Here is a 24,143-nt window from a genome sequence, read left to right as displayed (position 1 = left end):
CTCCCCTCAGTTGCGGGTGGCGGCGGGGCTGGGGCCGCTGGTGTCGCCTCAGCGGAGCCGGAGCCGGAGCCGGGCCGGAGCTCCCGGAGGCCGGCTTGCTCGCCGCGGTGCCCCGCGCCTGCACCTGAGGCGCCCGGGGACGGCGCCGGGGCGAGGGCAGAGGCCGATGTCCCGTGTGGGGATGAGCTTTGGTGTCACCAGCGGCTGTGGTGGAGGTGGCCCTGGGGAAGACGGTAAGTCCTGGGGCGGGAAACGCGCCTGCAGGGCTTGCAGCGGTAGTGCACCGGGGCAGCTCGGGGGGGGCTGGTTTCCCGGACCGCCAAGTGACTTCCCAGCTTCGTGTTGCCCAGCAGCGCGAATGGTTCCTTCCATGCAGCAACTAATAGGGTGAACCTTGCCATCAAACTTACTAAACCGTGTCAAACCGCTGTTAAACTTTGTTAGATTCCATCGAACTTACTGAACTCTGTCAAATTATTGGTTTACCTCAATAAAACAATATTGCTGCTTCTCTCTTTTGATGAGGTGCGTTCCACTCATCCGCAACAACAGGCACATAGACCAAAAGAGTACAAATAGTTTTAAGAAGTTTAAGCAGCATTCTCCCGGATTAAATTACTCCTATGTTCACATTTCCCCTCTACTCTGCTCTAAGGGTGAGACCCCCACCTGCAGTACTGTGTCCAGCTCTGGAGCCCTCAGCACAGGAAAGACATGGAGCAGGTCCAGAGGAGGACCACAGAGACGATCAGAGGCATGGATCAGAGCCTCTCCGATGAGGACAGGCTGAGAGAGTTGGGGTTGTTCAGCTTGGAGGAGAGAAGGCTCCAGGGAGGCCTTATTGCAGCCTTTGAATACTTAAAGGGGGCTTATAAGAAAGATGGGGACACGCTTTTTAGTAGGGCCTGTAGCAATAGGACAAGGGGTAATGGCTTTAAACTGAAAGAGGGTAGATTCAGGCTACATATAAGGAAGAAATTTTTTACAACAAGGGTGGTGAAACACTAGCACAGGTTGCCCAGAGAGGTGGTCAATGCCCCATCCCTGGAAACATTCAAGGTCAGGTTAGACGGGCTCTGAGCAACCTGATCTAGTTGGAGACAACCCTGCCCATTGCAGGGGGTTGGACTAGATAACCTTGAAAGGTCCCATGCAATCCAAACCATTCCATGATTCTGTAATTGCCAATTTATATACCATGGTTTTCATCACCAAAGCTGGTCAGGAAAGGTCCCAATACCTTGCCTGAAGTTTCCCAGCCACCAATGAAACCACAACTGCATCTAGTAATTTTCCAATCCACAACTAACTTAGATCATTGAAATGTGATAAGGCTTCTACACATTTCAAAGAGTATTGGGGCGAGTAAGAACATTGTAAAGGCCACAGTAGGAGTAAAATGACAGTGCAACCTTGGACATGAAGCCCCTCTCAGTATGTGCATGCTAGTTTGCAAGCTCACTGCATCCAGGCAAAAGCCCATATTGAAATGCACCCATTCCCCAAGCTCTCCAACCCATCCCTCCAGAATGCGGGTGGCTGGGCATTGGGCTGGAGTGTCTGCCAGACCTGTGACGTTTTGCTGGTTAAATACAGCACAGCATTTGAGTATCATGTTTTAAGCGCAGCCCCACACATGAGGCAACGGGAAGGGACTTAAACTGGGTTTACCACAGAGAAAAATGCTGCATAACTACATCCTGACATGAAATACGAGCACTATGATATGGGCTCCCTCCACAGAGCAACTCCCTAGTGAATTTTCTCTTTGAGGATATGACAATGGCTCCCTCTGCCTTAGATGACTCAAGTAAGAGGCTCATACCCTTAAAGCCTGCATTGATTCCAGGATGGTATATCCCCCATTAAGTAAGAATGTAAGAATGCTGTGGGAGTTGGTAGAAGCACATGGGAGACAACACAGCTACGGAGCTTTTTTCAGGAGTAGATGTTATGTGCAGAAAGGAGATCGGTGCTTATCTCTAAGTTGATGTGAGACAAGGAATGGAGCATTACATCAGAGCTAGAGCCAAAACTACTCTCATCTTCACTAGCTAGAGCCCACACTCAGAAGACAGAATACTGTAAACCATATTGTCCTGTCTGTGGGTCTGTCCATTAGAAAAAGAAACCATTCCTACACCTCACAGAATTATCATCAACTAGTGCTAAAGATGTGGGAGCTGTCAATGGTACAATTTTATAGTGAGTACAGCCTAGCAAAAAGAAGTGGACTGAAAATTGAGCTAGGCTAGCAATGAACATGGCAACTCAGAGCAGTGGTTCTGCCCATTTCCTAGTTCCTAAGAAGTAATCACTGCTGGGGCTCAGTATCTGCTCTTGTTCTCTCAAGTCAGGATCAAGCGGGCTAAATGGAAACAACCCCTTCAGTGCAGGGGCTGTAGAGGTAAGTGGGGTGACAAGAAAGGAAGGGGACATTTGTTTACCTGCTCCAGCTACTCAAGTTCTTCCCTCTGCTTTCCTTTGTGAGCAGTGCTATTGACCAGAGAGGACAGCACTTTCCGTGAGCACTGTGTAAAGAAAAGCATTCTTCATTAGCTTCTGGAGCACGCCACACAATTCAGCTGACCTCTTTTAGGAGTGCAGATAGCTCTTTGTCCCCTATCTCTCTACACACAGGAAGGTCCCCTGGGATGAATCATCTCAAACGGCCCATGTGGCCTCTGTGTTGGTTAAATGAAAGAAGGAAGCAAAATGCAAAACATTTATTTGAGTGTGTTGTACAAAAAGTTTCCAGTCATAAAATGTATATTACAAATCATTGAAAAAGACAAGACATTTGGCATGCATATTCTAAAAAGAAAAAAACCCACTTTGAAATGATAAAGTCTAGATCATTATGTAGTTTTCACAAGTTCCATGTGAACATTTTCATAACTTTGTCTTTGTATTTCAATTTGCAACCTTTTCCACAATTCCTTATTTTAAAAACTTCAACCTTCCAAAAACTCATCTACAGCAGCTGACCGGAGGTGGTCAGTTAAACTGACCAGTGACCTAGAACCAGAGCTATCCAAATAAAGATTGTGTTAAAAAAGAAAAATAAAAAAATAAATCACAGTTCAAGTCACAAGGCATCACTGTTATGAAAATAGAGTTCAACTGTATTTTGTGCCCAAATGGAAAGCATTTTGGCTTAAACTTGTTTAAAATAGCTTATTGCTTGTAATTTTAGTGTAATGATGATCTGGGTAGCTGTAACACACAATAACATCTATCTTATCAACACGGAATCATCACTTCATTAAAAACTAACTAGAAAATTTGGAGGTTCAATAGAACACATTTTATTTTCCTGAACTCCAAGTCGATTCACTGCTTGTGCTACTCTGAACAGAGTCTTTCAATATTAAGCATCCTTTTCACTCTCTAGACCTTAGCATTTCAAGAAAGGCATTATGTTTACAAGTAATAATTGCATGTAAATATGGTCTTGTATTAAAAAAAACAAACCACTTTTAAATTATTTTAAACTGGTTTAAAGCTAAGCATATTGAAGGGCAAATAAAAATTCTGTTTCCCAGGCCATTTTAAGTGAGAAAAGAAACTCTCCAATATTAATTTGTCTTGACATTCAGCTAAAACAATGCTTTGAAAAATGCAATCACTATCTCACCTTCCACTCACTGGTTTACAACAAGGCTTTGTTTCCTGCTCACACACGGTTTGGACCCAACAGTGGCAATAAAATCCAGTATCAAATATGGATATGCCTTTGTTTAGAGGTAAGACTTTCAAAAGAAGATACAGAAAGAAGAGACAGAATGGCTTAACAGTGAGGAAGTGAGACAAGTGGCTACAAGAGATATAAAACAGCACTCATGTTTTTCATACAGCATCAAAATCTTTCTGATGCATACAAAAGAAACAGATCCTCAAATGTTCTGGGGTGTAGAGAGGGTTTCTACAAGCCTCTTCTAACTAACCTCTGTTCAGGTTGCAGTTAAAGGGCCTTTATACAGGATGACCACTGGAAAGAAGAAAAAAATAGTATAAAAAAACAGTAAGATCCCTGAACTGAACATGAGGTGTCCTGTTGCTCAAGGATAAACATGCACATTAAGTGATCTCCTTTCACAGTACAGTCTGCTTCACGCTGCAATACTATTTTCATGACTAATGCAAGCTGCAGACAAGCTCGTCTGGCTTTTACATTGCAGGTCATGGGAAGCAGATGTTTATTTTCTTCCTGAGACTTTTGGTTCCTGCTACAAACACAAAATACATCAGCCAACTCCCATCTAATGGCAAAATGGTGCTGAAAGCAAGTGATCGATCCATCAGTGTAAACTATTGTTTTTGTCAGGGAAAATCTAGAGTCCCGAACTAGCCTAAGTAGACACACTGGGAAATAAAGCTGTGCAGCAACAAAGGAATCATAGCCACTCTATTACTTGGAATAAGTCACTGCAACACAACAAAGTAACAATTACAGAAGCAAGGAAGAAAGAAGTGGCATGAAATGTCAGAGGCTCTCTGTAACCGTATCTCAGTCTGCAGGACGCCATGTTACTGGTACTTCTGCAGATGGTTGGATGTGGTCTGACACACACATTTTCACGTGGTACGAACTTAGGAGTAGGTAGTATGCATTTATCATATTTTACATGAAATTATGTTGTGATCTACACAATGAAATGATTGGCTTAACTATTCTGCTGCAGTTATGCCGTTATTCCTTCTCCATCTTAACCAGCAAGAATCATTTATGAATCATTTTTACTATTTCATCCAGAATAAAGTTGCTTGGTTATTTTTCTGGAGTAAGAACATCCATACAGGTAGTTACACTCAAGTAACTACTTTGATAAAAGCTGTACTGGTTAATTTCCCTAATCAGAGAAGCCTTAAAATCAGTTTTCTCCTGACAAGTCAAATCTATTTCTCCTTCAAGGTCTACACCTGATATCAGACACTGGAGTAGAAATGCTGACTATCCTCCAGTTTCTTCAAGAATGGTTCACATACAGGATCAAATAGGAAAAGAGGGCAAGGGGACACTGGATTTTATTTAAACAAAAAGTTTTAATTATCCCGAAGAAAAAAAAATAATCCTTGAAAGACAGAAAAAAAAATAAACAATGCTTTTTGGTTTGGGAAAGCCAAAAATCCTCCCAGTATGGAACACCAACTTTAAAGGGATAGTGCTGTTACACTGAAGCTCAGCAGCAAAAGCAAGAGGAAAGGATGGCATCTAGAGAAAACGCACACACAAGAAGAAGGTAAGTGGAATACAGTAGTTTTTCTGTGTCTTGTAATTTACAGCTAGGAATTCTCATATTTTTAGTAGCCTTTTAGAAGCACTGTGGCAACAGAATCACCCAGATATAGACTGTTGGCATTCAGCTTTTCCCACTATGTCAATCACTGTTTTATATAAACACCTGTTTATACCTAAACGGTACTGAAAAATAAAATAAGCTGTTTCCAAAGTTAAAAGGACACAGTTCCAAGTCTAAGGACAAATTCTGCTGACTTACTGAAGGGCACAATGCTCATCACAGAAGATCTGCAAGCACCAGTCCTTAAGGCTACAAGAAGATACATTCCCCATACAGTAGCTGTTAAGAAAACTATGGCTCAAGTAGCAAGAGGTTTGTCCTCATTCAAGCTGCCTTTCCTAGCCCATTCTTTACAGAAAAAAAAAAAACAAACAAAAAAACACCACAGGAAAAAATGCAAATTAACTACACACTCATTGCCTTAGTATTTAAGATCACAGAACAATCTTAACATTTACAGGACAATCTTAAAGAGGAATAAGCAATCTGAAAACTGGCCAATGTAAAAAAAAATAAATACAGATCCTTAGAAAAAAAGCAAAAAGCCCTTAAACATTACGTAAGTATATTATAGAAGCTGTGGGTCAGAAAGGGAAATGCTATCCAGTGGTTGGAAGGTGCATTGCAAAAACACTTTCACATTGATTGCATTCATTTGCATAACAACAAATTTAGAAAAGGTAATTGATAACTATGTCTGAGAAACATAATTTCACTAGATACATTTTACAGAGAGATAGACATGATTTACTACATATTTAACCTTCTACTCAAGCAGAGTGGGAAAATTACGTTAGAAAAACGGCCAAGTACATCAAAAAGTTATCCCATTAGCCCAAATAGCCAAATCTTCAAACTGCTTTTTTGTAATGGATCTTCTGATAATGGACTAAAAACATAATTCTAAATTTCTATTCAGTAATTCAGACATCCCACTCAAATAGAGAAAAGTAGCATCTTTGATTTATTTTTAAATGGCAAAATAAATCCAGAAGCCTAAAAAAACCCCATTTGTTCCCACCCTGCTTGCATTACAAAGCCATCAGTCAAAGCCACTATACTGACTTTCTAGGTTACATCTGTCAGTCACAATACTGTTCAGAGAACATAATGTCCAAAAGCCACCGAAAACATCCAAACCTTGTAGCTTGTTTAATGAGTCTAAACTATTTGAATGACAAGATCAGAGTTCAAGAGTGCAGGTAAAAACAGGATTCTATGCTGGCATCAAACGGTATCCAAATTTTGTATCCAAACTAATAATCAGTGGAAAAAACATTTGCTTGTACAGTAGCCAATACATTCTTCGGAGCAGTCAAGTATTTTTCCTAGTGCTTAAAGATGCACTACTATATGAATACTAAGCCTTATGGGAGTCAGAGTTATCTTCACAGAAATGCAGCAGAAGAAACCTTAAGCTAAAAGGACATTGTCAGGTACGAAATGCATCATACTGAAATAAAAATCACCTGCTACTCATACAAAGCATTTTTGATAAAAAGCATGATTCTCCCTTCACTCACTCTTAGACTTTACTTCGAGCATTTGAACATTGCAAAGTAATGCTTATGTCCTGAACAGCAGCAGTTCCTTTCAGCTTTTTTAAAAAGTCATTAAACTATTTCTGTAGTATTTTGCAAATACTGCTCCTTAAGATATCTGACAATACCCCTTTGAATACAAGAGAAGTATGAACAAGCTGCATCTAGCTCTGATTTTAAAAGTCAACATTTACACAGGATAACCTTTAAAATCCCCAATATTTATCATTGCCAAAAGTGAAAATATTTTTAACATCTAAAATCTTAATCATTCTGTTTAATGCTAGATATGTCAAAAGCATTAAATCATGATGCTGAACATCATAAATACTGTATATCACAACTTGCATCCACCATTTAATAAGGTCTCATTTGCAACAATGTCAAAATCCCCTGAAAACAAAACAGCTAAACCTCTGGTTTTGACACTTCCATACCTTAAGATGGTGTATATATTCAGGAAGCAGAACCTATTATTCTCCATCTTCTGAAATAATGATATGGAGCTAAGGTGTTGACAGACTCAGATGTTTTTACCACTAGGTTGTCAAACCCTGGAGTAGGACAAGATGCCATGGTCCTGAGCCAAGAATGTCTAAAATGCAGCTTCCCTTTGTTACTTCCATTGGTGGAGTAGCATTCTTCATGAACTTGGGGTCTAATTTTCCCAAGCTGGGCACTGCTGAGGATACCAGGCATGATACTACTGTTTCTTAAAGTATGGAGGAAACACTACTGTGAATCTCTCCTGGGGACATGCAGATGAACACGCTTCTTAAAACTTTTTTTTTTTTTTAAGTTATCCTGGTTATTTATGCAATTATAGATTTACCATATACTCAAGGAGTCTCATCCCATTTTAGCTAAAAATTTCTTTTCTGCTGCAGGTTTGTACATAAGACTTTAAACTCTGTATGGGGAAAAATACTGTATTCCAATATAGTGTTTCAACAAAGAGGGAAAAATAAAGAAATCTATTAAAAATTCTGGCAGTTTTGTTCAGTAAAGGTTTTTTTTTTTGAATTTTTTTTATAAAAAGGTACCAAGGAATAAGCTTCAAAGAAATCAGATGATGCATATAAAAATAGTTTTCAGTGGCTCTGGAGGGAAAAAAACAGCAAAAATAAAAGGAAATAAATGAAAAAAAAAATAGCAAGTAATAGTTTCTTTTTTCTTTCTTCACATCACTGAGCATCCTCTAGAGGTTGTTCTGGGATCCCCCTAAAATAAGACAGACATAGTTGAACTCAATCTTACTAGCTTTTCATATTGTAAGCCTAAACTCTGGTTATCATCTCAGTTGTTAAAAGCATTTTTTTTGTAGTTTAGTTATACTCAGGGAACATCAAAACCATAGAGAAAGCATAGCACACATCACAGTCCAGTGCCAGGATTAAGACACTGCTACTCTAGTTCTGGTTTTCTATGGTGGGTTGAGTGGTTATAACCTCCATACTTTCAACACTGATGCAGATGACAAATTAAAATCATGATGTCATTAGCTTTAGAACAGCAAGTTCCTTCCTTTCTTTCAAAGGATGTTTCTATTTGAGAGAGGTCTATGCTGCATAGCTCCTTCTTTGGGTAAAAAAAAAAAGTTTCAGTTGCTTTTACTACAAATACACTGCTCAATCTCCTGGAGACCAAAAAAAAAAAAAAACTTTCAGAACTCAACTTCAAGCCTGCACAGAATGAGTTCTTTGTGAAAAGAGCTACTAATGGTCACTGATCAGGAGAACAAATCGCTTGAGTTTGAAATAAATTTTAAATATTTTCTGCTATCACCTGTATGAAGTATCTTTCTTCTTTTCACTCTGCTGACTGCTGGTCAGTTATTTCACAGTATTTAACTAAGGGTTATGAAAACATACAGGTGGTATTATTAAGAAAAGCCAAGTTTATTTCAGATGTAGCAGGTATATATACTATCAGAAATAAACCAATAAGCTGAAGCTTGCAGCAACAGAAGCACTCCCTCTTTCCTGGTTTTTAGTGGTTGTATTTCCCAATAGTTATACCCCATGGTTATATTCTGCTTACAGCAAGAATCCCACAGACTCTTTTTTATAGAGGAGCAAATACTGGAATGGGAGGAACACCGACTGCTAAAACTAATCTTACTAACCCTAAAAATAGTCTATGTCATTGCAGTGCTGTAAATCTGTGATCTGTTGCATGCTTCCATAGATACCCTGCCATCCTGACCTGACGTTAGCCACTGCTTGAGCTGTACCACTATTGATTCAAGCAGCAATTCCTGGAAGAATCACTCACATTTTACCCTCTGTGCATTGTAGCAATGCTGCAGGGTTGCAAGCCATTCTGAGATCATCCTCTGCAAGCATCCGTTGGAGAAATGGACCAGGAAGCTCAGAGCTAGCAAAAGTTGAAGGCAACCCCCTAAGTCTTATGCCCGATTAATCTAGCCAATGAGGCACAAGTTAAACATCTGGTCCACATCTTATTACCTGTTGGTTGAAAAGGTCTTCCTCTCCAAACTCTGCTTCATCCTCTTCCTCTTCGTTCTCTCGCACGACTACTGATTTAGTAACACTTCTCACTGCAACTTCCTACACAAAATGATAGATAAGGAGATGGCCAGTAGTCTCTCTCAAGTTTTTGCTATACCATCAATATAATACCCCTATTAAATTTTGGATTTTAGCAAAATTTAAAGCAACTTGCCCTAGATTTAACATTAGCTATGCAAGCAAATACTGGTAATATCCTGCAAACCACAACAACATTCCTATTTCTATCCACTAAAAGGCATGGTAATGTAATTTAGCTTCAGGAATTTTCTTTCATTACCTAGGGATCTGAGAGGAAGCAGCCGTGGCCATTAGTCCATTTTATACAAGCTTATAGCAGACTCAGCTAGGAGCTGTCCGAGATATACCATGAGAAACTAAAGTTTCTCAGTATGATTACATAGCATTAAGAATATTCCTAATTTCTACTAAATATTCTATATTAATTGCATATATCAATTATCAGGACAGTCTTCCAAACCAGGGACCAAAAAGAATTCTAAAACCCCAGGAAGCTTCCTTTATTACTGAATTATTTTTAACACTTCTTAGTAGTAAGAAATTCTTCTGTACACTTACACCCTTGAAATCATATATGCAAATTTCTACTTGTGGAAAAAGTCACGCTAAACATACACTTCTAAGTGGGGATACTAAAGGTAACCACAGTGGTAACAGACATGGATTTGAAATTTTTTCAGACACTAGTTTAACTGTTTCTATTTGAATACTAAGCCACTTAGCTTTCTACTTGTACAAATTACCTTCCCTCCTACCTTGTCTTGTGCTGCTCTTCCTGCACAAAGTGCTTCCACAGAATTGCCAACAAGAAAGGCAGCATGAAAACTGATACAACTGTGGTCTGTTTCGCTTTCCTATTTCTATCAGATCACTGGGATAATGGCATATTTATGAATAACAGCTAAAGCACAATCCTCCCTTGCAGGAGTTTTCTGCAGGCATGGTTTTAAAAAAATCAGTTGTGGGCAGATGTAGGACAATGCAGAATACACAGGAACCTGTGCCAAATGAAAACTCCTGATATACTTCCAACATTGAAAGGACAGCTATCTTCCTACACTGCACCCCAGAATATTGTAGGTACTACATAATGTAACTTTGAATTGCCAGCAATATTTATTTTCTTTGTCTCTTCTGAAAATACATACTCAAATTCCAAACAAAAATCCTACTAGCAGGTTATTTTTCTAAAATAGGAAAAAAAAAAGTATATGGATGTAATCAGGAAGATCATCACAGTTTTCCAAAATTTCCCAGAAATCTCAGAGATACATACAGATATTTAATTATTTCAGTGTTATAAACTGTCTTATTTTTAGAAGACAATTGGGCACATCTTAAAATCAGGATTTCATTGCCATTCCCCACCCCCCAAATTAAAGAGTTTGGGAGATAACCCAGCCCGCAGCCTTTTTTCTACAGACACAGCCTACCTCTCCTTCAGAGTTTACGAGGTATGTGCGGATATTTCCTCCAGTGCCCCAGCTGCCTTGATTCTTCCACACGAGAACAGAAGGGGGGCTATGAGATACACCTGCATCTGCACCCCAAATCTAGTGAGAAAGACATTCCGTAATTAGCTACTTATGCACATTCTATTTTTAAATACACAGAACCCCCTAATTCTCCTACTCTTCTCTACATACCAGTTGTTTCTGAATTCCAATGGCACTTTTACCCTGCTTTTACCTACACCATTACCTGTAGTATGATATTATTCTCAGTCTACAACAAAAAGTAACACTAGCCATAAAACAAAAGATTAAAAAAAATTGTCTAATACTGCAGTCATCAATTCTTTTCTGAATTTATTTCTGAGAAATATACATATTTCTCCTACCACTGTCTCAATAACTATACTGTATGGAGTCAAGACATACGCTGCAAGCTGTATTTTATCAATTCAATCTTTTATATGTATTGGAGCAATTGATACTTAGGTAGAAATAGCTGGAACTGATTAAAGGAAAGCCATTTTTTTCCTCTGAAATAACGTCTGTTGCAGATGGAAAATAAAATAAAAAATTATAGAAAAGCAGCTGTTCTACTACAGTTAAGGCTGAGAACGTCTAGTCTTAACTAAAGTCTACTAGACTGAACAAATGCTCTGAAATGTTATTTATTTTATTAAGAGGTTGAGCAGGATTAGTGTTCCAAACCTGGGCAAAGGTATTTGAAAACAAACAGCCCTTGACCCACCCCCCAAAATACCTTTTTCTTCAACTTTCTCTGGGCCTGGAATGGTCTTAAATACTTAAGTGCTAATACAGAAATTCAGTTTCTGTTCTGCATTTTTATAGCTGAAATCCTGCTCCTCTAAAGTGAGATCCAAGAAACCAAAAGTTATACACCAAATCAGGCTGTACCAAATGTCAGATTTACAACTGCCACAGCATCAAAAAAAGAGTATGTTGTTGACATACTTTAAGTATAACTTACCGTTACGGTCTGCCCAGCTCTGAGGACATACTTAGGAGTAAACTTGTAAGCAATTTCTTCTCCATCTCCAATTTGTCTTTTCAGTCTCCAGTTACCCAAAGACTGATCCTAATGGAAAGAGTCATAAAGTTATTTAGGGTGAGCAAAACAGAGCAAACAGGCATCAGAGCTTTCTCTAGGTCTCTTTGTTATTAAAATAACGTGAATATAAATTTATTACAGGGTTGTTAGACATCTGCATTCTAACCTGAAAGTATTTTTCTATACGCATGAACAGTCTAAAATGTAAATCCCATGAGGTCATTCAGCAAAATTTACAAAGATACAAATTGCACACAAAAAAGTTTTGCTAGAGCCAGCAAGGCTATTTACATGAGCAAGGTACCAGCACACTTGTTTAGACATTTGGGACACAAACTATGTTCTCTTCCTGCAGCAAACATTACACTCATGCTAGCACGCTGTAACGTTCAACTTTCAAATGCCCCTGTTAATTATTGCAGGATGCTGCACCTTGAGATGTTGCTCCTGCTCTCCAAGTGACTCCAACTACTTGTGCTACAAAATGCTGTGTAACATTTCAATTTAGCTCCTCCTCCTTGTTTTCTAGGAGTTCTGCTGACTCTTACCTTCTCCGAGTTGTTCTTCAGTTGAACGTATTTGCCCTCCAGGTCTATCTCTTCTATGCTGATACTTCCTGTAGCTGAAGCTTGCTGGGACATTTGGAAGCTACTGCTACTACTGCTGCCGCTAATACTTCCAGTGCCAATTCCACTTGTTCCACTGCCTGAAAGCTCCTCTGCTTCAATACGTTTTCTCTTGCCTCGGGAAGAGCGAACAAGTGAAGTACTGCTACTGCTACTGCTGGAGGTAGCCCGAGAGACTGTAACACGGGAGGGACTTGGAGAGAGCTTCAACCTTAACACAATGAAGCAAGCATTTTAATTAAACTCATCCAAGGAACTACACGCAAAGCAATAATGCTACAATATGCTCAGTAACCAGACTGTAATATGCCCCAAGGCTGAAAGCAGCCTCACTGTGTGTGTCGGGAGGACTGCTTAGAACAGAAGGTGGGGGGGGGCTACCCATCCCTGAGAAATTTTCTGATAGTACGATTATGTGACACGGAAAGCAGTGCTCATGAGAGCAACACAGATCACTTAACACTCCCCTCCAGTATATCTACTGCTAAACACAGTATTCTTGGGCCACATCATTTAAAAACAGGAAAATGCAGAAGTATAAGCACTTAAATAAAAAGAGGAGATGAATGTCAAGCACAGAATGATATATTCCACTGTACCCTGAGACCATTATAAAAAACAAAATAAAGACAGCGTTCAGATGAGAACACTTGCAAGTGTTCCGTGCAACACATTGTGGTGTGAAGCCAATATGACTTCAGTGAAAGAAAGTCTGGGCATTCCTCTTAAAATGGTAAAAAAAAAAAAAAAAAAAAAAGAAAGAAAGAAAAGATAAGAAATGAAAATAAAACCTGCTAGTCCTAAGAAAAGAACGTGGAATCTGTACGTACCTTTCCTCTTCTCCTTCCAGGAGTTTTCGGTAAGCACTGATCTCCATGTCCAGTGCTAATTTAACATCAAGCAGTTCTTGGTATTCTGTAAGCTGCTGCTGCATCTGGTCCCTCATGTCTGTCATTTCCCTCTCCTTTGTATCTAGCATCTTCCTAAACTTTTCCCGCTCACCAGCCATCATTTCCTCCAATTCACGAATGCGATCTTCTGCTGCACTAGCCTAGGTAGACATCACAATGGAAAAGCCAGTTGGCATCTATGTGGGTACAGTAAAAAAGGTAAAAATTCATCTCCCTCCCAAATGAACACAAAGATTTCTCTCCATAAAATTCAGAAAATATGAAGGGACAGAAGTGTTAATGTATACAAACAATACAGTGCTCTGTTTTAGAGATGAAAGAAAATTTAGTCCCTTTACCTGTTTCTGAAGGCCAGAAAGCTGGTAGCTGAGAGCTTCTATTCTCATGCGAGCTTCCTTCAACTCCTCTCGAGCTGCACCAGCAGCTTTGTCATTTTGGTCAGAGGACAGTTTGGCATTCTCCAGCTGGAAGGCAAGTTTTATATAAGTCACTTGCATTGAGTTAGATATCCTGCAAATATCCTTTCAGTAAAAAATAGAAGCTATTTCATGTTAAATAATTTTAGATGGAAATCTGGTAAGCTTATGATAAGAATTCCATAACATTAAGGGAATGCCCTAAGGACCAGGAAAATCTATTTCAGTCCTATCCCTACAGGATTTGCTTATGATATTAAAAAAAATAGTCTATTAGCCTTTCCGTTACACAAGCAGCCTTCTAGTTTCCAAAAACGGAGGTTCATGTGTTCACACTATCTGCCTGTTTGTCGTAAGAACAATCACACTGGGTCAGAGCAAAGGCTACCTAGTTCACATCCTGGTCTAACAGTTCCCTGGATGCCCAGGGACTAACCTCAATAAAATATTTCATGGGTATTATGTCTCAGCTGGCCATTTGCAACTCAGGGACTTCCTAAGCCAGAGACAGTATTTTGATGCTTACTATCAAAGCTACTACTCCTCCCATATCCCCACTGCTGGATGAATTGGGATTTGCTAACTTGGTATTTGCACAGGTGTGATAGATACACTTGACTCCTAGCTGTACTTTGGTTCAGGCTGACTAAGGAGCAACAGGCCTCACATCCTGGGGATGAACTTGCTAGCTGGAAAGCCCCTGCCTCACGTACAAGGGAGTGAAGGTGTCTTGAAAAATATTTTGAAAGGTGGTTTCGAAACCAAAAAGTGCAAGATAACCAAAGTACAGAACAGGATATCAGAGCTAAAATGAAGACATCTATCTCGTCTATACTGACTAGCAGCCAACTACTTCATCCTGTAAATATTACCAGCTGGACTGCAGACCAGGTGACTCTCCCCTTGAGCAGGGATGCCTCTCAAGATTAGAGATTCCCCACCTGAGACTTAAGAGATCCTTCCTTACCTAGGACAGAGAGATCCCTTACACGTGACAGATCCAGTGACTGATAGCATGCTGAATTAATACTATGAAATATTACTAATTCATGTAGCTATTCAATCCTATTAAAAACATTGTATGGATAATTCCATTAGACATAAACCATTGACCAAGTCTGAGACTAAAATTGGATCCACCTGCACCTAGGCTCCAAAAGAGAGTTTAGAAAGCAAGGGGGTCCACTCTGAACCTCGTGACTCAAAAGGAGGGTTCTCCTTACTCTTTGAGTCTCCGGTCTCTGCGTGAATCATTCTAATGCAATCTTCCTTTGCATGTTCCTTCCATACAGTAATTAATAAGGTGAACCTTGCCATCAAACTTACTAAACCGTGTCAAACCGCTGTTAAACTTTGTTAGATTCCATCGAACTTACTGAACTCTGTCAAATTATTGGTTTACCTCAATAAAACAATATTGCTGCTTCTCTCTTTTGATGAGGTGCGTTCCACTCATCCGCAACAACAGGCACATAGACCAAAAGAGTACAAATAGTTTTAAGAAGTTTAAGCAGCATTCTCCCGGATTAAATTACTCCTATGTTCACATTTCCCCTCTACTCTGCTCTAAGGGTGAGACCCCCACCTGCAGTACTGTGTCCAGCTCTGGAGCCCTCAGCACAGGAAAGACATGGAGCAGGTCCAGAGGAGGACCACAGAGATGATCAGAGGCATGGATCAGAGCCTCTCCGATGAGGACAGGCTGAGAGAGTTGGGGTTGTTCAGCTTGGAGGAGAGAAGGCTCCAGGGAGGCCTTATTGCAGCCTTTGAATACTTAAAGGGGGCTTATAAGAAAGATGGGGACACGCTTTTTAGTAGGGCCTGTAGCAATAGGACAAGGGGTAATGGCTTTAAACTGAAAGAGGGTAGATTCAGGCTACATATAAGGAAGAAATTTTTTACAACAAGGGTGGTGAAACACTAGCACAGGTTGCCCAGAGAGGTGGTCAATGCCCCATCCCTGGAAACATTCAAGGTCAGGTTAGACGGGCTCTGAGCAACCTGATCTAGTTGGAGACAACCCTGCCCATTGCAGGGGGTTGGACTAGATAACCTTGAAAGGTCCCATGCAATCCAAACCATTCCATGATTCTGTAATTGCCAATTTATATACCATGGTTTTCATCACCAAAGCTGGTCAGGAAAGGTCCCAATACCTTGCCTGAAGTTTCCCAGCCACCAATGAAACCACAACTGCATCTAGTAATTTTCCAATCCACAACTAACTTAGATCATTGAAATGTGATAAGGCTTCCACACATTTCAAAGAGTATTGGGGCGAGTAAGAACATTGTAAAGGCCACAGTAGGAGTAAAATGACAGTGCAACCTTGGACATGAAGCCCCTCTCAGTATGTGCATGCTAGTTTGCAAGCTCACTGCATCCAGGCAAAAGCCCATATTGAAATGCACCCATTCCCCAAGCTCTCCCCACCCATCCCTCCAGCTTCCTAGTGCCAATATACTGCACCTATTGCAAGCCTCCTCCACCATCTCCATTTTGGAGGAAGAACTGGATCTACTGACATGTAGAAAAAAACCTTCCTTAGAAAGACATTGTCTAATCAGCTATTGTGTGACATCCACTATTCCCACTGTTCCCTCTGCAGTGACCAACAGTTCCCTGTGTTTTCTCACAAACTGGCCTTTCTTCGCTAAAGCTGTTCCTAGCTATTACCTCTGGCTGTAACCTCCCTGTAAAAGCATCTTTGCACAAGCACCAGAGGAGGCATTTGAACACTGGGACAAAGCTACTTCAAATTATAATTACTTGTCTCCTTAAAGACAGTAGGGCTGATGGAAATGGTTTTATCTCACCAACTGGACTTCCTGTCAGACAGTTCTGTGGATAGCAGTTGTTACCTTAGCCTGATAGGTCTGCTCAAGCTCCATTTTGTACAGTTTGACTTGCTCCTCATGTTGATTTCGCAGATCCTCCAGAGCCTGAGTCATTTTGGATTCGTACTCCTGTTGGCGACTAGTGTCCACCTCAACCAAACGATGTTCATGTCGTCTTCTTGTTTCCCTTATTTCCTACACACACACACAGAAAAAAAGGGGACAAATTCCCACTTTAGGGTAAACAGTACAAGCAATTACATTCAGACAACAATTAACTATTTCAGTACTAATTATTTAGTGTATAGGAGCTGCAGTACTAAAGGCATTTAAGCCTAAGAATTGCTGCACGTACTAACAGATGCAAGTTACCGTTCTCATCTGGCAGGATACAATTCTTAAAAGTGATCTGACTTAAAAAACAGGTTTAGAAATATCCATATACAGTTTAAGTAAGGACCTGGTTTACGCTACAAAAGTCAAAAGCGGGGGGAGAGAAGAAAACATTAATTTTTACATAGCAAAGAGGGATTCCATGAGCTGCACTACAAACCCTTTCCTTCTCAGTATACATCCTTACATTACAATAGCAGTCTACAAGGAGTCAGATAAAAATGAACACCTTTTGTGATCATTATATGTATTAAAAAAATAATCATTATAGAGGAAAAACTGCATCTTCAAATTTCACTTTTAAACATATGCAGATCTTTCTTTTTCTATATACTGGATGACCTCTACTCATTAGATTTTGATTATGTTAGTAATAAAGCAGCAACCCAAGCAATCCTGAAGACACAAATACGATTTTTTCTGGTCAGAGTTTGTACTAAGAAATTTTCATTTTTAGAGAAGTATGAGTTCTCTGTGCCTAGAACACTGGTCCCAAACCAGTGAGGTAAGACTTACTCATTTATTCATATTGGGCCCTGCAGAGACCTGGCCAGGTCTGAATACATGGCATGAGAAACAAACCATTTCTCCCTTCAGGGCAGGACAAACAACAAGGGAGCAGTTCTGAGTATTGGGAGGAGGTGTGAAGGTAGCAGCAAGGCCATGAGAAGGAATAGCAGGCAAGTGAAGCAAGGCTCACTTTGCATGCCTACACTAGAGTCATAGCAGACTAACACAAATTCAGAGTGACTTTACTAGTTGCTTTGCAGAAATGCTATACATCTAAAAAGAGACTCTTAGAAACATGCCCTTTGACTCACAGCAACGTGCTCTGATGTGATCTGGAAGAAGCTTTCCCTTCTGTGGTGAATTTTTACACCAAGAAAACTAGCAAGCAGCAGTCTCTCAGTAACTGTAGACAATGACCCCCCACCCTGAGGCAGCAAAAATATCATGGGGGACTACAAAGTATCAGGTGAAGGGATGAGCTGATCTAGCAGTTCAACACCACTAGAATAAGCACTTGCCACACTCCCAGTCACGATGTTCTAACTCTAATGGAGCTTTGGATCCTTCAGCGAACCAAATGAATTCACTAACCTAAAGGAAACCACTTCCTTTTTTCCTTCGTGTGTTGAATTGGTTCATACAAGGATCGAAGAGCTCCAGGGATGGCTAAAGGAACACCCCCACTTCAGCATAGCAAGCTTTAAGATTAGCTTCTGCTGTCTCATTTAGCTTCACCTTTAGTCAGTAGCAACACAATTCTCCTCAGGAAGCAAAGTAATTTTAAGGCCCTACAACCAAGCAAGGGTCTGTCATTGCAGTCCTGTGCAGCAATCCAACTACTCCAGGCCATGGAAGTGAGACAATGGTCAGTACAACTCAGGGTAACCTACCTGGTTGGTTTCTTTGCCCTGCTCCAGCCCCTGTCCTTAGCCACACAGCCCTGCGTCATCCCTTAATCCAGCCTGGGCACTCATTTGATTCCGTGGTAAGACATAACTCAGCCACTAAGCTAGCAAAAATGAAGCTCAACAAAAAAAACTTAAGTATTTTACTAGTTAATCAGGCTGATATGGCTTGGTGCATGGTGAGCCAAACATCATAACTAGCATAGGTGAGATGGAGGGCAGAAGCATGTAGCAATTGCTCAGCAGCCACTAATTGAATGAGCTTGCAGAAGAACCAAAGGTCCAAGTTGGTTTCCTAAGATGGAATAAACTGACATAACACTTTGCATCTGGTACAGAGAAAAGGTCATGCTTCCCTTTCCTAATAGCCACCTGTGCGTTCCCACTATTTACTTTATAAAAACTTTGGGCCTTACTAGAACCACTATGAGCCAACTCAACTCACTAAACAGGCAGAAAACTACCCCTCCAAAGAGCAAGGTAATTGCATACTGTTCTTGTCAATGAAAACAGGTTATAGTCATGTCCAACAATCACCAAAGTTGGTTCAAGTAAGGAGCAGGGCCATGCAACCAGGTCCAGAGAGAGGGAACAAGACTTTTCCTTTCCCACAGCAGCCAGCTGCTACATTAGCTCACCTGCCCATGGAACAATACCCTTGTCACTTGGCTCTCATGCCAGCTCCACCACTGATTTACCATGTAACTCTTGCAAAACGTTTAACTATTTTATTACTCAATCCATTTATAGCAACGATAGTACTGATTTTCCCTACCTGGACTAGTTAGTAATGGCTTATAGTCAGTTTGAATAAAAGCTACATAAACCTCAGACTGTAAGACTACTAGGTTGATAATACCTCCTCAAACACATTTTTCCTGAAATCCAGATCCTCTTGCAAGCTCTGGCACCGATTCTCCAGGTCCACACGCATGAGGGTCTCCTTCTCCAACTGCTTCTTAGCCACAGCATGACCATCTTCAGCCTAGTAAAGAATTTTAAAGATAAAAGATTTAATTTTGTCTGGATCCCTGTTTTCCATCCATAATCCCTTTATGGTCTTCATTTGACATCTTTGGACCAATTATTCACAACAACAAATCTAATGTCAAGACACTGATTTTCCTAAAAAAAAAAAAAAAAAACAACAAAAAAGAAAAAAGTGTGTGTATGCTTACGAATATTTAAAACAAGCTTTCATGTTTGTATACCAGTTATTTAAAACATAGTATTATTTCAATACAGTATGATAATGGAGCTAAGGATTATTAATTCCTCAAGCACAGTATGTTGCATGTTCTTTTTCTTGCTAGCATAGCCCCACTGGGTACTCCAGCATAAGTTTAAAATTATGCAGGATCTTACAAAGGACAACATTTAGTAACCTGATATTTCATGAATATAGAAATACTTACCAGAAACATTTAAATAAAAGCTTTTGACTAGCAAAATTTCTAAAACACCACGTTGCTTTGGTTGTTTTACAGAAATTTCTTACAATTTAGTTTCATATCCAAGAGTGGCAGGCAAAGCTTCAGCAGTAAGCAAGCTGGATCAATGATGTTCAGACTATAAACTAATTGCAAATAAAAATAACAAACTTCACAATATGCAGCCTCTCCTGTGCTAAAGCAAGGAAGCATTCACTGCCATACCTTAGCAAGCTGGGCACGCAAATCGGCCACCTCTGCTTCCAGACTGCGTTTCTCATTCAGGACAGTATTGAGTTCTGCTTCACTTCTGTGGAACAGCACTTCAAGATCCTTAATGCGACCCTGAGCCACAGACAAATCTGCATCTTTCTTCTTGTAGCTGAAAAACAAAAGTTAATTATATTTATACGTGAGTGCACACACATCTTGAGCATGTCCTGCTTACAACTACAGATATTTTGGTTTTATATACATTTTATTAGGATTAGTGTATCACTAGGTGGCTCCTAGAGTAACCTGCAAATGCAGCTAATAAAAGTAATCATAAACACTTCTTGAAACTCACAGCTTGTACCAATGTGTTTTAAATGCATTGCCTAATAAAGAAGAACATACATCATGGGCAGGCAAGGGAAAAACAAGAAGGCAACTCTGACAGTTAAGAGATGACAATAAAGCTGCTTTACACACAAGGCGTAAAGGGTATTTGTTCATCTCACTGCTGCAAAACACATTAATTGCTGAGATCTATCACTTTGGACTACAGCCCCCGAGAAGCAGAGCATATGCATCTCCCAAAGATGCCCATAAGTAACCCCAGTGTTTTGTACTTGACATGGCCAAGCCCATTCTCTAGCATGTATTCCCACACAAAGTAGTAAAGTAATCCACCATGGAAATGTGGTCACTTTTCGGGAATAAACCAGTATGTCTTCAGCAGTATTCATTACAAGCAAACCAACTCTCGTCACTTTAAATGTGATTATTTCAGCTGTTACATCCAACTCACAGAAATCATCAAGGTCATCTTCCTCCTGCCCACCAAGTATTTGTCTACCTTTTCTTCCAACATACTGACTTTCTGCAGCTTCTCTAGGTGTATGTCGTTATGTTATTAGAAAACTGTTTTATGTGAAGTAATCCTTCCTTGCTGCAGTTTAAGCTCACTACTCTAGTCTCACACCACTAAGAATGCAGGGAATGACTTTTTGTCTTCTTCTCTTAAACCATCTTCAAATTCATTTTTCTCCATCCCTTTCCTCAAACTTCTCTTCTATAAAACTGAAGTTTTCAACCTGTGGTCAAGTGAGCTGTTTTTAAGGGCCCACAGAAATAACTTTGAAGAGGAGTCCTACTACCTATAGGCTTTAAAAAGCTCTCTATTTCGTCTGCAACTCCAAACATTGAAAAAATGTTTGCAAAGGAAAATAAAGCTAAAAACCACTGCTCTAGATTATACAAACTTTGCACCCCTGCCCAAATCCTGAGTCCCGGTTCCCAAACTTCTGATCACTTGTACGGTCCTCTTGAATTTCAAATTTGCCCATAACTCTAACAAAATGCAATGCCCAGAGTTATTTTAAAAAAATCCTGCTTTATGGGCTATTGGTGTGCCCTACAGACAGTATTTCTTTACATGCTTCAGCATGATGTGCACCTTTTTCTAACTACAGAATAAATAGACACACTTATTTTGTGATACGCTCTAGCTATGAGGCTCATGTGTTTTCCCTGCATTCCTTGGTGTAGATCTTTGAATTTGTTTTCATTTAACTGTAACCAATTTTTCTTAATCATTTATCCAATCTGTCACTGTGAATCCTGTTCTGCAACATATGTGCAGTGTCTTCAAGCTCAGCAGCTTGCAGGAGACATATAGACAAAACATGACTTCTACTTAAAAGACAGTTATTTAGCAGCAACTAGAAAGTCTTCAAATTAGACTCCAGACACATGCCCCTGCATCACATGTGTCGCATAGTAAAACAAGCCATTATGCATGCGTCACAGACAATCAGACCTGGAAACTTTCTGTCTGTGCAGTACCTAAAGGTCAAATGCCACTTCACACCAAGTATGATCAGCAGTGTATGCTTACACAGCCCATAGATTCCTCCCACCTGCAGAAACCAGGCAGCATGCAAGTATTCCCAGGGAGACGGGAATGAACAGAAGGGTTCAACGTACAGCTTGACTGACAAAGCACCATAAAGAATTCCTGACAGTGTTAAGTAACTTCTGCTCCTTCATGAACACTGACACTGGAAAACACTCCAAGCTGCCTTCATTCACATTTTTATTTGCATGTATAACTTCAGCCTGGTTTATTGCCTTCATGCAAAAAATTGACAGAAGTTTTTACAAAGGTGCAACCTGCTTTTGGGGGTCTCCAAGATGCCTGGAAGTTACAAACAGCAGTCGATGTGTCTGTTGAGGTGTGCCAATGTTCTTCGAAGACACCAGGTTAGGGTAACCCTCTAGAGCTCTTTTTTCCAGAAAGCAGCCAAGTTTGCTCAAGGGAAATATTTCAGTGACCATGTGGGGTAGCAGGCAGAGGAAGCTGCAGCAAGACAGTCACACAACTCAGAGCTGGGATCTTGCAGCTCAAGCAGGAATACCGCTAAAAGCAGCACATGGATGAGGCCTACATGTATCTACCTCCAGGCTTTGCTTGACCTGGGGACCTGTGACACTGGTAAAGATATGAACAGACACTTCATGAACATCAGGACAGGAGACTTTCCTTAACCAGGCCATCAAAAGTTACTTCTGCTATGACTGAATGTGCCCTGATCACTACACAGGTCTGGTTCAGCAGTCCTGTGCACCTCACTAGTAAATTAAATGTTCCCATCTATACCTCCTCCACTCATCCCCTCCCTCTGTCAAGCAGTCAAAAGTTTTGTCAAGCAGATAAAGATGCGTACAAAAGCACTGGAAGCTGTTGCATAACATATAGGAAAGAACCATACTTGCTTCAGAATGATATCAGAATGTTTATTTTTACAATACTTTAAACCTAGATTTAAAAATATGTCCCTACTCCCGATAAAAACATCTTTAAACTAAAAAGTTAAGCTGTTCTTTATATCATATAAACAGTGTTAATAACATCCTAAAGATATTTCACTTTTTGTAAAGTGAAACTATCCAACTGTTTTATGAACCTAGGTAGAAACTTGGCTCAATAGAAAAAATTCTAAATTCATGAGTTGTGTTCAAGGTACTAATTGTACATACATGTATGCATTGTACATGTTGTAAAATACATAGAATCCTAGAATGGTTTGGGTTGGAAGGTCCCTTCAAGATCACCTAGTTCCAACACCTCTCCCATGGGCAGTGACATCTTCCACTAGACCAGGGTGCTCGAAGTCCCATCCAACCTGGCCTTGAACACTTCCATGGATGGGGCATCCACAACTTCTCTGGGCAACCTGTTCCAGCGTCTCACTACCCTCACGGCAAAGAATTTCTTCCTAATATCTAATCTAAATCTACCCTCTTTCAGTTTAAAACTGTTACCCTTCATCCTATCACTACACTCCCTGATAGAGTCCCTCCCCATCTTTCCTGTAGGCCCCCTTTACGTACTGGAAGGCCGCTATAAGGCCTCCCCAGAGCCTTTTCTTCTCCAGGCTGAAAAAACCCAACTCTCTCAGCCTGTCCTCATAGGAGAGGTTCTCCAGCCCTCTGATGATCTTTACGTCCCTCCTCTGGACCTGCTCCAACAGGTCCATGTCCTTCTTATGCTGGGGGCTCCAGAGCTGAACGCAGTACTGCAGGTGGAGTCTCACCAGAGCTGAGGGGGAGAATCACCTCCCTCAACCTGCTGGCTACACTTCTTTTGATGCAGCCCAGGATGCAATCAGCTTTCTGGGCTGCTAGCACATATTGCCAGCTCATATTCAGTTTTTCATCCACCAAGACCCCAAAGTCCTTCTCTGCAGGGCTGCTCTCAATCTACTCATCCCCCAGCCTGTATCCATGTTTGGGATTGCCCCAACCCAGGTGCAGGACCTTACACTTGGCCTTGGTGAACTTCATGAGGTTTGCACAGGCCCACATCTCAAGCCTGTCAAGGTCCTTCTGGATGGCACCCCTTCCCTCTAGAGTATCAATCACACCATACGTGTTTAGGTTGGTTGGTTTTTCACGTTAGAAGAAAAAAAAAAAAAAAAGAAAGGCACTTCCCC

General features: G+C 40.4%; 1 protein-coding gene across 1 annotated transcript in view; it reads right to left on the bottom strand.

Annotated features, from left to right (window-relative positions):
- Window positions 1-5,665: 5,665 nt before the first annotated feature.
- Window positions 5,666-24,143, bottom strand: part of LMNB2 (lamin B2) — a 36,262-nt gene continuing 17,784 nt past the window's right edge. The window contains exons 3-12 of the mRNA XM_010580714.1: window positions 20,170-20,326; window positions 19,374-19,499; window positions 16,731-16,901; window positions 13,792-13,917; window positions 13,373-13,593; window positions 12,465-12,753; window positions 11,836-11,943; window positions 10,830-10,949; window positions 9,313-9,414; window positions 5,666-8,065 (exon numbers count right to left, since the gene is read on the bottom strand). Coding sequence (XP_010579016.1) covers window positions 8,024-8,065; window positions 9,313-9,414; window positions 10,830-10,949; window positions 11,836-11,943; window positions 12,465-12,753; window positions 13,373-13,593; window positions 13,792-13,917; window positions 16,731-16,901; window positions 19,374-19,499; window positions 20,170-20,326 — 1,462 coding nt within the window. The 3' untranslated portion in view covers window positions 5,666-8,023. The remainder of the gene's footprint in view (window positions 8,066-9,312; window positions 9,415-10,829; window positions 10,950-11,835; window positions 11,944-12,464; window positions 12,754-13,372; window positions 13,594-13,791; window positions 13,918-16,730; window positions 16,902-19,373; window positions 19,500-20,169; window positions 20,327-24,143) is intronic.

Source organism: Haliaeetus leucocephalus, unplaced genomic scaffold, assembly GCF_000737465.1.
Source record: "Haliaeetus leucocephalus isolate CR32 unplaced genomic scaffold, Haliaeetus_leucocephalus-4.0 Scaffold76, whole genome shotgun sequence".
Lineage (NCBI taxonomy): Eukaryota > Metazoa > Chordata > Aves > Accipitriformes > Accipitridae > Haliaeetus > Haliaeetus leucocephalus.
The sequence above is the reverse complement of the archived record's forward strand: the minus strand, read 5'-3'. Positions and strand labels throughout refer to the sequence as shown.